The following is a 14,207-nucleotide window of genomic DNA, read 5'->3' on the forward strand; positions in this document are numbered from 1 at the left end:
GTAACACTAGATTCGGTGGCATCAAGCTTTGGTTTTATAGGAGTTAAGAAGGACTAAGAAAGATGAGGAGTTTCACAACTCTGGAGGTACTGGGGAGGAATAAATTGAAGTAGGAGACTGTGCAGTAAGTCTTTATGTCACTGCAGTGAGATCCTACGGACGAGGCAGAGGATGTAGGATTGCCAATTTGTTGCTTAGGAGGAAGAGGGTAAAGTTCAGCAGAATTAATAAAACAGAGACAAGAAACTATTGAATCCTCCAAGGAAGACAATCACCTTCAACATCATGTGATGTTCAGAGTCTAAATTATGGATCTTTACAGGGAAGAGTCTTTACAAGTCTCAAATGCTTTTGACTGGAGCACAGTCCAAGACTAAATCCTTTCAATTTCTCTCCTCTCTTCCCAAAAGTTGAAAAATTTCCACTGTGCATTGACGTACATCTCATTTTTTTCTCATATAGCATCCATAGACAAGCAGCATAAAAATTACAAACAAGAAATTAGGAAAAAGACTGCCATAAAATTATTTTAAAATTATGGTGCCTGCAATAGCAGCAACATGGAGAACCTCTACAGAGTGTGAATGGGTATGGGCGGGGCAGGAGGGAAGTCCTTCATTAGTTAATTGTGAACAGTCCCTGCTTGCTTTCAAGTTTGAAAGAATAAAAGTTTAATACTTTATTTTCTGAAGTGTGTTCTATCTGTAGCTTTAAATGACTTCAATATGCATCATTGCTCCTCTTCTACTCTCCCTTCTCCCCTTCCTAGGATGACCATTTCCCACCAGGCCTCTCCTTATACAGCAGTCCAAGTGTTACAGTGGATAATTTCAGTGAAATAGAAACTGTATGATCAGGTGTAAGAGTTAAAATTCTGCTACAACTGATCAAAAATATCCCAAAAGGACAGGAAAGCAAAAACATTGCTAACAAGATGAATAAAAGCAACAGCCCAGTAGCTCACCTTTGTCATTCAGATGCAGTAGCAAAGTCTCTGTGAATAGACTTTGTGACAAAATCATGTTGCCAATTCACTCTGATTTGTTCTATCCACCAACAGTGCGGCTTTCTTTGAGACACCTAATATGGTCAACCTTTCCTGATTCCTTTGACTTTTCCTTACAAACTCACTGGTGCGTAGAGTGGACAGCAGATGTTCCTATAAATCATATCATCCCCAACCCTATAGACTCTCAACTAGGATTCAACTGGCTGTATTGTAGTAGAATGCTTTTCAACCGTTTTCGAACTGGACAGTGCGCCTCTAATATTCACCTATGGGGCCTTTGTGACATTGTCAAATGTGCTTGCGGACAAATACAGACCATATCCCATGTTGTTAAATCATGCCGACTAACCAAACTATCTGGTGGCCTACGTGCTTTGCATTCTGATGATGACAACGCTCTAAGATGGCTGGAATTGTATGCTGAGTCTGCATATGCTAAATAAATATCTCTGGAATGCTCATCCAATCTGCCTGTTTTGGTGGTTTGAAGTCCAATCATAGAATTCAGCATTGCACAGCTATGACACCAATTTAAATAAAAAAACTAAATGGAAGCACACTGTGGAGAACAAGACGAGGGTGGGAGAAAAGGCAACAACCCAGACCATTTTTACATCTTTTAAAAAGTATATAATTTTTAAGCAGGAAACAGGTAATAAATCCCAGATCTCTCATACTATGCTATATATGTGAACAAAAAAGATCTTCACCTTCTCCAGTTGAAAATTCTGTACTAGAAGTTACATTGTTAGTGGCTATTTGGATTTCTTTCAGTCTAGCTTCCTCACTAGTACTGTTGGAAATAGAGTTGCGTTGTAGTATTTGGTAAGCGTTATCCTGCCTGTTCCGACTCAGTAACATCAGTGACGAGCCCGCAAGAACAATGCTACACGACAGCACCACTGCAGTGCTAATAACCTGTAAATGACAAACACATGAAGGAGAAAACAAAATCACACACACCATAGCCCTTCGACCGATGTGAATTTGAGGGTCAGATCAATAGAATTACAGAATACAGCCCAATATGCGTGACAGACAGACTTTTGGTCACAATTCTAATCACAAGTGAGTCATTATATTTTAATACCTACTGTGCAAGCCCAAAGGCAATTACTTTCATTACAGCATTTTAGTCCTACCACACTAAACTTTGTATGACCTACCTTATTCTGCATAGGAAGCCCTAGCTGATGATTCAAAACCAATATATCTCATCAATAAGTAATTTGTTGCAAATTATTGCTATCCCTCCAGAGATATTATCGCAGCACAAGAAGCCAGAGTCAGAGGAAGAGTGTGTTCGGGGAAAGGAGGAGGAATTGTAGGGCTGGAGGAGATTAGAGAGATAGGTATCTCCTAACTCTCTAGTTAGGAGATTAACTAGAGAGTTAGGAGATTCTAACTCTCTAGGAAGAGGCAAGGCCATGAAGGATGACAATTTTAAGTTTGAGGCATTGGGGGACCAGGAGCCAAAGTAGGTTAGCAAGGACAGGGTTGATGATCAAGTGGGATACAATATAAACAGCCGAGTCTTGAATGAGCTGAAGTTTACAAAAGATGGAGAATGGGAAAGTTGTGGAATACAGGAGTCTGAAAGCGACAAAGGCATGCATGAGGGTTTCAGCAGCAGATGGCTGCAGCAGAGGAGAAGGTGGAAGTAGGTGGTCTTTTTGATGGTGCAGTACTTTATGCTTGTCCACGTTAGGTTTCATCTGCTATTGTTCTGCTCACTTACATATTTTGTTCAACTCATTTTGGAATTTCTGAGCTGCATTCTCCCATTGCACTGCCTCCTAGTTTGGTATCATCTGCAAATTTCCAATTTGCACTGAGTTTGAGTCCAAGTCATTGATGTAAATTGTAAATAAGAACAACAAACTTGCATTTATTGAGCACCTTTAATATAGAAAAATGTTTCAAAGTGCTTCAAAGAGGAATAATCAAAAAACATATCGAGCGAAAGAGGAGATATTAAGAGGGGTGACCAAAAGCTTAGTCAAAGAGGTGGGTTTTACAGAGCGTCTTAAAGAAGGAGGGAAGGGGAGACAGGGAGAGGTTTAGTGAAGGAATTCCAGAGTGTGGGGCCTGGGCTGCTTAGGGCACACCTAACAATGCTAGGGTGAAAGGACGGGGTGTTGAAGAAGAAGCCACAGTCGGAGGAATGGGGTGTTCAGAGAAGGTAGGATATGGAGTTTGTAGCGGGGTGGAAAACAGTGGCTTCAGTCTTCCCAATGTTTAATTGGAGGAAATTGTGATTCATAGAAAACTGGATGTTGGACAAGCAGTCTGACAATGGAGGGGTAGAGTGAAGCATTGGAGAGGTGGAGATGGCTGTCATCAGTGTACATGTGAAAGTGTGCAGATGATGTCACCAAGGGGTAGCATGTAGATGAGGAAGATGAGGGGGCCAAAGATGGATCCTTGGAGAACATCGTAGGTAACGGTGCGGGGCCAGGAAGAGAAGCAATTGCTGGAGATGCTCTGGCTACGATCGGATAGGCAAGAGTAGAACCAAGCAAGGGCAGTCTCACTGAGGTGGGCAATAGAGGAGAGGTGTTGGAGGAGGATGGTGTGGTTGGCTCTGTGAAAGGCTACAAGAGTCATGTAAGTTAATTTTAGGAACATGACTTGAACTGCATCAACTGGTTGTGATCTCTAATCAGGCCTTCAGAATGGTGGAGCTTTGTTGCCCCAGCCAGTGGTGCTAAGAACATTCTTTGGAAGGGGGAGGGGCCTAGGGCCGACAGTGATGAATGGCCACAGAATAGGTTGAGAACCAAGAGATGGAATGAAGCAGTAGCAGTAAGAAATACCACAGGCAGGGAGCACGTGAAACAACAGAAGACGCAAAAGCAACAGATAGGGAGAAGTAGCTGTAGAAAACGGCCAACTCAGGGAGCAGTGATGGTAGCTAACAGACCTGCAGCCAATTGACCGTGCAAGGGCTGCAGGAGGCCTGCAGCAAAGTGTGCAGAATGCAGGTGGGGAGCAAAATTGTTATTGTAATACCTAAAGGGAGCAGGGGAAAATAAATAAAACATCAATAAAACTGAAACCAAAAAAAACCCCACGAAAATTCAAACTTTAATGCAAACTTATGAGAGAAACATCAGTTTAAAAAGAAGCAAAGCGAAATCAGAGCTGGACAAACAGTTCTGAAATTGGGTCGCAACATCACCCAGTGGTCAGAGTACAATTACACATTGTGACAAGTTTCCGTAGGTGGCTTTCAGTACAAATATGGACATATGAATTTATAATGGAATTTAAAGTCGACATAAAAGTGTGACAAAAAGTTTTGATAATTGAAAGTAACACTTTGTAGACCGGATGTGCACGCAGACATAAGGGGGAGGTTAAAAGTCAACTTCGGTGGGGGTGCAAAATGGGTGGTAGTGGATTGGCTGCCCGTTATACACACTGCCCGCTTTCCGCTACTGCCCGTCTTGCACCCCCACCTAAGTTGAATTTCACCCCCAAGATTTTTAATAAGGTTTATAAAATTTGGTATTTGGGTTAAAATTCACAAGCCACTGGCTTTTACACTCAATGCAACAGACACGTCATTCTTCCCCTGCAAATACATTTTGTTTCCAAAACTCATTTAGATTTACTTCAATTGGGAACCATTTGGCACAACAAATGTCTTACAGCTTTTAGGGGTTTTACAGTCAGGTGAAACTGCAGATATATTCTATAAGATGTCTATAAGTACCCTGTATGATTGGCAGCATAGACCCAATTCACCACTTCTGAGGCTTTAACAGAAAGGTGGGTGGCTCCATGGGGGATTAAGCAAAGAACCTTACATATTATTGTTAAGAGGTGCTATCTCATGTCCTGTGTTATTAGGAGCAGTAGCAAAGTGTCATCTCTGTTGACTGATTTCTATGTTTGAGGAGGAAAGATATGTTCTATAAGCTATTGTAATCTACTGTATTATCTTTGCTTATTTGTTAATAATAAACCCGTTCCACAGTTTACAGCCTAAGCCATATTCTGAGAGAATGTTTATTCAACACTGCAGGATGCCTAGGAGATCACGAGAGAGCTTGTGACATATCAGTAAGCTAAATAAAGCAACAAGGGTTTTCTCTTGGGCTGTGGCTCGTGACATTACCAGATAATGGGTAGATAAAGGCAAACTCTGGTTCATAGGGAGTGATGACTCATTTATGGGAGTGGTCTTTGCAGCTGAACACGACAAAAGCCTATAAAAGTGAAGACCCAAAAATGTAACAACACTATTATAGCGTATATAAGACAAACTAACCTTTACGTAAAAACATATACACAAGTTCCTGATTGGTGCTCAGCCAAGCTATTTTTGGCCAAGCACTGAAACATAGCATTGCCTTGCTTGGTGTTAATTACAAGCAACGTCCCCTCCCTCAAATATTAGCAATGAGTAGTTGAGAGTTCTTGGTGCTCAGTCTAGAAAAGTAACTCACCTGGAAGGGGAGCCATGATTTAACAAACACAAATTCTAATTATTAAAAATAATCGGATACCATTAGATCATTGAAGTGCAGTTTCTGACACTTACCCCATGCCCACTGCAGCCTAAATTTGAAAGTGATTTACCCATTGCTATAGCACAGGAAATTTACTGAAACAACGGCCCCGATATTTACAGGGAGGCGGGGAGATTTGAGGGAACCCAGGGACACGGAGGTCCTACCGATATTAACAGTTTAATGATGTTAAAATCATTTTCTTCTTCCGTTCCCTGCCTGGCAGCCAGTAGATTGACAGTCTGGCCGGCTGCTGGGCGAGAAAAACAGTGGCAGGAGGCTGTAGCCGGGGACCGTTGGCAATCAGGAGGGAGGAATCGGAGCTTGGTGGTGCGAGAGCCCGGCAATCGGTTGAAAGGGAGATATCGGAGCTTGATGGTGGTGGGGGGGGGGGTCGTCAATCGCGGCAGCAAGGAGAGGCTGCGATCGGCACAAGGGAGGCCGAAGGTTTCCCGAGCCCTGGGAAACCTGGCCGGCAGCTGTTTGAGTTAAATCAGACTCCAAATTGCACTGTGGGAACCTAATTTAAATATGATAATGAAGTGTCCCAACTCTCCAAGAAGGGGTGGGCTGGCGGAGATCACAGGCCCGGCGGGGGGCCGTTGGAGATTGCGGGCCATCGGGGGGGGGGGGGGGGGGCTACCGGCGGAGATCGCGGGCCAGCGGGGGGGACCGTCGGAGATCGCGGGCCGGCGGGGGGGGGGGGGGGGGGGGGTGACCGTCGGAGATCGCGGGCCGGCGGGGGTGCAGCGATCCTGCTGTTCCGGGCCTTCTCGCCTATCTCACGTGGCGTGAAGCAGAAGGCCCGGGAATTTCCCGATTATAAAATTTTCAGGAGAGACAGAGGGGGATAGGGTTTAGGATAGCAGTATTCATAAACGATTCTATCACAACCGTAGAATGTAAGGATGTTCAAGGGAGTTGAGTTAAAACAGAATCCATGTTTATAGAGTTAAGCAAAAGAGAGGGGAATAGTACAATTCTTGGTGGCATTACAGCCACCAAACTGTGGAGATGAGAAAGGGGGGATTACATAGATCAGAAAGATATGTGAGGCAATAATGCTGAGTTTTTAAAAAAATATTTGTTCGCAGGATGTGGACAACGCTGGCATGGCCACATTTATTGCTCATCCCTGGTTGCCCTAAGGAGGTGGTGGGCTTTCTCCTTGTACTGTTGCAGCTTCATGTGGCAAAATATCTCCAAAAATTGTGATTTTTAACTAACCCATGATTGTTCGGAATAAAGGTAATACATGTGGCTAAAATCGGGAATGCATTTTAGAAAGAATCTAAGACTACTTCCTAGATCAGTATTTTTCTAGTCCAACAGGAATAATTGCTTGATTTAATCCTGGAAAGTAAGTGGGACAAATAACTAACAACAGGGAAATTGTGACCACAACTTAGTTAGATTCAGTGTGAAAACAGACAAGAGTCAAAGGGTGCTGGACTGGAAAAGGCCAAGTTCAGTGAGATAAGAAAAGATCAGGTCCAGTCGTGAATGGTGGTGGACAATTAAACAACTAATGGGAGGAGGAGGCTCCATGAACATCCCCATCCTCAATGATGGCAGAGTCCAGCACGTGAGTGCAAAAGACAAGACTGAAGCGTTTACAACCTTATTCAGCCAGAAGTGCCGAGTGGATGATCCATCTCGGCCTCCTCCCGATATCCCCACCATCACAGAAGCCAGTCTTCAGCCAATTCGATTCACTCCACATGATATCAAGAATCGGCTGAGTGCACTGGATGCAGCAAAGACTATGGGCCCCGACAACATCCTGGCTGTAGTGCTGAAGACTTGTGCTCCAGAACTGGCCGCGCCTCTAGCCAAGCTGTTCCAGTACAGCTACAACACTGGCATCTATCAGACAATGTGGAAAATTGCCCAGGTATGTCCTGTCCACAAAAAGCAGGACAAATCCAATCCGGCCAATTACCGCCCCATCAGTCTACTCTCAATCATCAGCAAAGTGACGGAAGGTATCGTTCAGTGCTTTCAAGCGGCACTTACTCACCAATAACCTGCTCACCGATGCTCAGTTTGGGTTCCACCAGGACCACTCGGCTCCAGACCTCATTACAGCCTTGGTCCAAACATGGACAAAAGAGCTGAATTCCGGAGGTGAGGTGAGTGACTGCTCTTGACATCAAGGCAGCATTTGACTGGGTGTGGCATCAAGGAGCCCTAGTAAAATTGAAGACAATGGGAATCAGGGGGAAAACTCTCCAGTGGCTGGAGTCATACCTAGCACAAAGGAAGATGGTAGTGGTTGTTGGAGGCCAATCATCTCAGCCCCAGGACATTGCTACAGGACTTCCTCAGGGCAGTGTCCTAGGCCCAACCATCTTCAGCTGCTTCAACAATGACCTTCCCTCCATAAGATCAGAATTGGGGATGTTCGCTGATGATTGCACAGTGTTCAGTTCCATTCACAATCCCTCAGATAATGAAGCAGTCCGTGCCCACGTGCAGCAAAACCTGGACAACATTCAGGCTTGGGCTGATAAGTTGCAAGTTACATTCGTGCCAGACAAGTGCCAGGCAATGACCATCTCCAACAAGAGAGAGAGTCTAACCACCTCCTATTGACATTCAATGGCATTACCATTGCTGAATCTCCCACCATCAACATCCTGGGTGTCACCATTGATCAGAAACTTAACTGGACCAGCCATATAAATACTGTGGGTATTCTGCGGTGAGTGACTCACCTCCTGACTCCCCAAAGCCTTTCCACCATCTACAAGGCACAAGTCAGGAGTGTGATGGAATACTCTCCACTTGCCTGGATGAGTGCAGCTCCAACAACACTCAAGAAGCTCGACACCATCCAGGACAAAGCAGCCCGCTTGATTGGCACCCCATTCACCACCCTAAACATTCACTCCCTTCACCACCGGCGCACCGTGGCTGCAGTGTGTAACGTCTACAGGATGCACTGCAGCAACTCGCCAAGGCTTCTTCGATAGCACCTCCCAAACCCGCGACCTCTACCACCTAGAAGGTCAGGGGCAGCAGGCACATGGGAACACCACCACCTGTACGTTCCCCTCCAAGTCACACACCATCCCGACTTGGAAATATATCATCGTTCCTTCATCGTCGCTGGGTCAAAATCCTGGAATTCCCTACCTAACAGCACTGTGGGAGAACCTTCACCACACAGACTGCAGTGGTTCAAGAAGTCGGCTCACCACCACCTTCTCAAGGGCAATTAGGGATGGGCAATAAATGCTGGCCATGCCAGCGACGCCCACATCCCATGAATGAATGAATAAAAAGTAGGCAGAAATGTTAGCAAACAGATCAATGGATCAGCAGTGAGGAGTCTTCAAAGATGAGATGGGTAGAGTATAAAATAGCTAACTTCCCCGAACGCAAAAAAGTTGTGCATCATAACACAGAATTCAGAGAAAAAAGGGTTAAAACTAAAATAAGGCTCAAAAGAGATACACAGAATAAAACTAATGCTAACAAGACTAAAGATAATCATATGGAATACAAAAAGTATATTTGAGATGTGAAAAAGATTAGAAGGCTAAATAGGAATATGAAAAAGGCAGCTGATATAAAAGGAAATAGTAAGCGCTTTTACGTAAGCACAATAAAATTAAAAGAATAATGGGGGAGAATAGGACGTGGATGAAGGTCGGAATACAGTTGTGAAGGATGACAGTATGGCAGAAATATTAAATATTTGTGCCAATTTTTACAAATGATGGTAGAAATGTAAATGTAGGTTTACGAGAGAAGAACATGGATTAGAAATAACTGTAGAAAAGCTTTTGGTTCTGAACAGATTAGCAGGACTCAAACTCTGATGGTATACTCTAGGCTGTTGAACAAAGTCAGAAAGGAGATAGCAAAGGCTCGGACCAGTTTTTCCAATTGTGCCTCTTTTCCTTACTTTACCCCACCGCTGTTGACATCCACATCCTTGCCTTTGTCAGCTCCAGACTTAACTTTTCCAATACTCTCCTAGCCAGCCTTCTGAGCTGCACCCTACACAATTTCCAACTCATCCAGAACTTTGCTGCTAGCATCGCCATGACCCCTGTTCTTGCCGACCACCACTGGCTCCTCATTCCCCATCACATTAAATGAAAAATCAGTGTCTTGTTTATAAATTCCCTTCTGGCATCATCCCACTTTACCTCTGTAATCTCCTGCAGCCCCACTGTTCCAGATTGTACAATCCACTCCTTAGTGTGGACTTCTTTGCAACCCCCCTTCAATCCACCATCAGTGACAGATCCTTGAACCATCGTGGCCTTGCATTCAGAAATTCTCTTCCGAAACCCCTCCACATTTCTTTACACCTCCAAAAGCCTCTTCAAAACCCATCTATTCGGTCAGATCTCAATTCTTCTCCCCTTACTTTCTGCTCTCAGTTCCTGCTCACTGTGGATTACCTCCACCCACCCCATCACCTTCTGTGAATTGCCTTGGGATGTTTCATTACATGAATGGCTCTACACAAGAGTTATAAAAACTTAATAGGAACAACATGGACATTTACAGTGCCTCTTCTCAATTAGCCAGACTGATTGAAAAGTTATTCCCTCCAAATTTCAGCTAGGACAAGAAAGCTGAGATGGAACTTCTTCAGCCCATTCAACTACAATAAAGAATATCCTGCATTTCCACAATGAGTCATGTATTGACATAAAACCTGGGACTATGCTGCTTTATACTTACATTAACAGTTTTGTTAACATTAATTAACAGAGGAGATTACACATCCTAAAATCCACCCATCTGCCCAATTTTTAGCAAATACTACAATTGCAGATGTATCCTTCAAAAATCTGATTAATATTCTAATAGAAGTACTTTGCCCGAACACAGGAAATTACAATATAATTACTCTTTTATTGGCAATTTCACAAAGACATTGTTCTCTTCTGTCTTTCCACAGCACTGAGGCTTAGATAAAGGTCCACTTATGCTACCCTGACCAAGATCAGCTAATTCAGCACTGACCAAGGATTGACCTTGGAAGCCAAGTTGTCTTTATACCCACAAAACTACTGGGGAAATCATAAAGACATCTGTATTCAATTTGGTGATGTGATCAACACAAAAATGGAGTGGGGGGGGGGGGATAAAGAGGTTAGTATTTTCAGGTCTAGAAATGCTTAAAAACATGACGGGTTTAGATAAAGTTAATAAAGAGAAATTGCTCCCATTGGCGGAAGGGTCGCAAGCCAGAGGACACAGATTTAAGGTGATTGGCAAAAGAACCAAAGGTGACGTGAGGAAAAATTTTTTAATGCAGTGAGTGGTTATTATCTGGAATGCGCTGCCTGAAAGGGTGGTGGATGGAGCTTCAATCGCGGTTTTCAAAAACGAATTGGATAAATATTTGAAGAGAAAAAATTTGCAGGGCTATAAGGAAAGAGCAGGGGAATAGGGCTAACTGGATTGTTCTTACAAAGAGCCGGCACAGAATGGCCTCCTTCTGTGCTGCAACAATTCTATGATTCTATGAGGTCTACCTCTCCCATTTTTTATAAAGAAAACCCAAGAAACTATCTATTCTATGATTTTCTTGTTTTAGTAGCATACCAGCAGCTTGCTGGAGACCCATTACTTTCTGTCTCTGCTCCTTTCCTAAGCCATTTCAGTGCTCAAGTTGTGTGCCATGGAGCTGCTCCATTGGATTTTAATTGGTGCCAGTTCTTTGGACTGACCTTGATGCTGTTCTGTAGGTACTTTGCATTAGAAAAAAATTACTGGGAGAGGAAGCAGCAATATTCAGCCAGCAGTGATTTTTCCCAGCTTGGGTTATCCTTCAAAGAGAAATCTGAGAAGTATTTAGTTCTTCAAGTCAATATCTCACCTTATGTTGATAGGATGAGATGAAATAAATAGGTTGGGAGGAGGCTCGGGTGGAGCATAACAACCATCCGAATGGCCTGTTTCTGTGCTGCAAATTCTATGTAATTCTATGTATCTGAAGGATTACTTCAACGTATGCCATGACTATTGAAGTTCAACAGTTTTGTGTGATTTTTCAGGTTTTTTTTGACAATTTATACATTAAATCTTGGAAGTATGTTCTATCTTGACCCCAACAGTAATAGACCTTCAAATTTCAAACATTTCAAAATAAAGTATATCAAAACAGTGAATCACTTACATCTTTTTTCAAACTTGCAAGTCAATGACAAGTGTGATACTGTTTTGAATTATTCTAGTACAACAGTTGGAGAAAAATGTGGATTTCTGTAGATTGGAATTCCATGCTGGCAATACTTGCATATATAAGAGCTTATAGCAATTTTAGCTACTGTATATACTTTGAGGGTGATTCAGAGATTGCCATTTAATTCTTACCTGAGTATTTCCATAAAAGAATGCTGAATCTCCCGATATTTGTGTATTTGGGTGTCCAGTAATCAACAGTATTCCCACAATGAATGCAGGTATTCTAATAAAAAAAATATATCTATTAATTGGTGCAATAATGGCACAATTATATATGGTGCATGGGTCACAATAATACACTGCGAAATAAATTAAAAAGTGATATCAGCTGAGATGATAATTGTGAAATACATTCACTAAAATCCATACGAGTGCAACTGGTCTTACTGACAAAGTTCATGGGCAGGAAAATGACTACAATCAATCTTTAAACAGACTTCCTGTACTGACATCAAGGTTTTGGACCACATATGTTTCAAGAGGGATGTCCTTGGTTGACATGCAAACACTGCTGTGACAGCATGTTTTAATGTGTGAAATAAAACAACGTCTGTGTTACAAATTCAGGCCTGCTTTACCTGTCGCAAATGCATCTGTCCACGACAGTATTGGTAGGAGTGACCACCGCACAGTCCTCGTGGAGACGAAGTCCCATCTTCGCACTGAGGATACCATCCAATGTGTTGCGTGGCACTACCACCATGCTAAATGGGATAGATTCAGAACAGATCTAACAGCTCAAAACTGGGCATCCATGAGGTGCTGTGGGCCATCAGCAGCAGCAGAATTGTATTCCAGCACAATCTGCAACCTCATGGCCCGGCATATTCCTCACTCTACCATTACCAACAAGCCAGGGGATCAACCCTGGTTCAATGAGGAGTGTAGAAAAGCATGCCAGGAGCAGCACCAGGCGTACCTAAAAATGAGGTGCCAATCTGGTGAAGCTACAACTCAGGACTACATGCATGCTAAACAGCGGAAGCAAAATGCTATAGACAGAGCTAAGCGATTCCACAACCAACTGATCAGATCAAAGCTCTGCAGTCCTGTCACATCCAGTCGTGAATGGTGGTGGACAATTAAACAACTAACAGGAGGAGGAGGCTCTGTAAACAACCTCATCCTCAATGATGGCGGAGTCCAGCACGTGAGTGCAAAAGACAAGGCTGAACCGTTTGCAACCATCTTCAGCCAGAAGTGCCGAGTGGATGATCCATCTCGGCCTCCTCCCGATATCCCCACCATCACAGAAGCCAGTCTTCAGCCAATTTGATTCACTCCACGTGATATCAAGAAACGGCTGAGTGCACTGGATACAGCAAAGGCTATGGGCCCCGACAACATCCCGGCTGGAGTGCTGAAGACGTGCGCTCCAGAACTAGCCGCACCTCTAGCCAAACTGTTCCAGTACAGCTACAACACTGGCATCTATCCGACAATGTGGAAAATTGCCCAGGTATGTCCTGTCCACAAAAAGCAGGACAAATCCAATCTGGTCAATTACCGCCCCATCAGTCTACACTCAATCATCAGCAAAGTGATGGAATGTGTCGTCAACAGTGCTATCAAGTGGCACTTACTCACCAATAACCTGCTCACCGATGCTCAGTTTGGGTTCCGCCAGGAGCACTCGGCTCCAGATCTCATTACAGCCTTGGTCCAAACATGGATAAAAGAGCTGAATTCCAGAGGTGAGGTGAGAGTGACTGCCCTTGACATCGAGGCAGCATTTGACCGAGTATGGCACCAAGGAGCGCTAGTAAAATTGAAGTCAATGGGAATCAGGGGGAAAACTCTCCAGTGGCTGGAGTCATACCTAGCACAAAGGAAGATGGTAGTGGTTGTTGGAGGTCAATCATCTCAGCCCCAGGACATTGCTGCAGGATTTCCTCAGGGCAGTGTCCTAGGCCCAACCATCTTCAGCTGCATCATCAATGACCTTCCCTCCATCATAAGGTCAGAAATGGGGATGTTCGCTGAAGATTGCACAGTGTTCAGTTCCATTCGCAACCCCTCAGATAATGAGGCAGTCCGAGCCCGCATGCAGCACGACCTGGACAACATCCAAGCTTGGGCTGATAAGTGGCAAGTAACATTCGCGCCAGACAATGACCATCTCCAACAAGAGAGAGTCCAACCACCTCCCCTTGACATTCAATGGCATTACTATCGCCGAATCCCCCACCATCAACATCTTGGGGGTCACCATTGACCAGAAACTTAACTGGACCAGCCATATAAACACTGTGGCTACAACAGCAGGTCGGAGGCTGGGTATTCTGCGGCGAGTGACTCACCTCCTGGTTCCCCAAAGCCTTCCCACCATCTACAAGGCACAATTCAGGAGTGTGATGGAATACTCTCCACTTGCCTGGATGAGTGCAGCTCCAACAACACTCAAGAAGCTCGACACCATCCAGGACAAAGCAGCCCGCTTGATTGGCACCCCATCCACCACCCTA

The 14,207-nt window shown here is 44.0% G+C and overlaps 1 protein-coding gene across 3 annotated transcripts in view; it reads right to left on the bottom strand.

The window, feature by feature from the left end:
- Positions 1-14,207, bottom strand: part of gpr155a (G protein-coupled receptor 155a) — a 103,611-nt gene that overhangs the window by 24,344 nt on the left and 65,060 nt on the right. For all 3 annotated transcript variants that reach the window (XM_067987575.1, XM_067987576.1, XM_067987577.1), the window contains 2 exons: positions 11,872-11,965; positions 1,720-1,927 (listed from right to left, as the gene is read on the bottom strand). In XM_067987575.1, coding sequence (XP_067843676.1) covers positions 1,720-1,927; positions 11,872-11,965 — 302 coding nt within the window. The remainder of the gene's footprint in view (positions 1-1,719; positions 1,928-11,871; positions 11,966-14,207) is intronic.

This window comes from Heptranchias perlo, chromosome 7, assembly GCF_035084215.1.
Source record: "Heptranchias perlo isolate sHepPer1 chromosome 7, sHepPer1.hap1, whole genome shotgun sequence".
NCBI lineage: Eukaryota > Metazoa > Chordata > Chondrichthyes > Hexanchiformes > Hexanchidae > Heptranchias > Heptranchias perlo.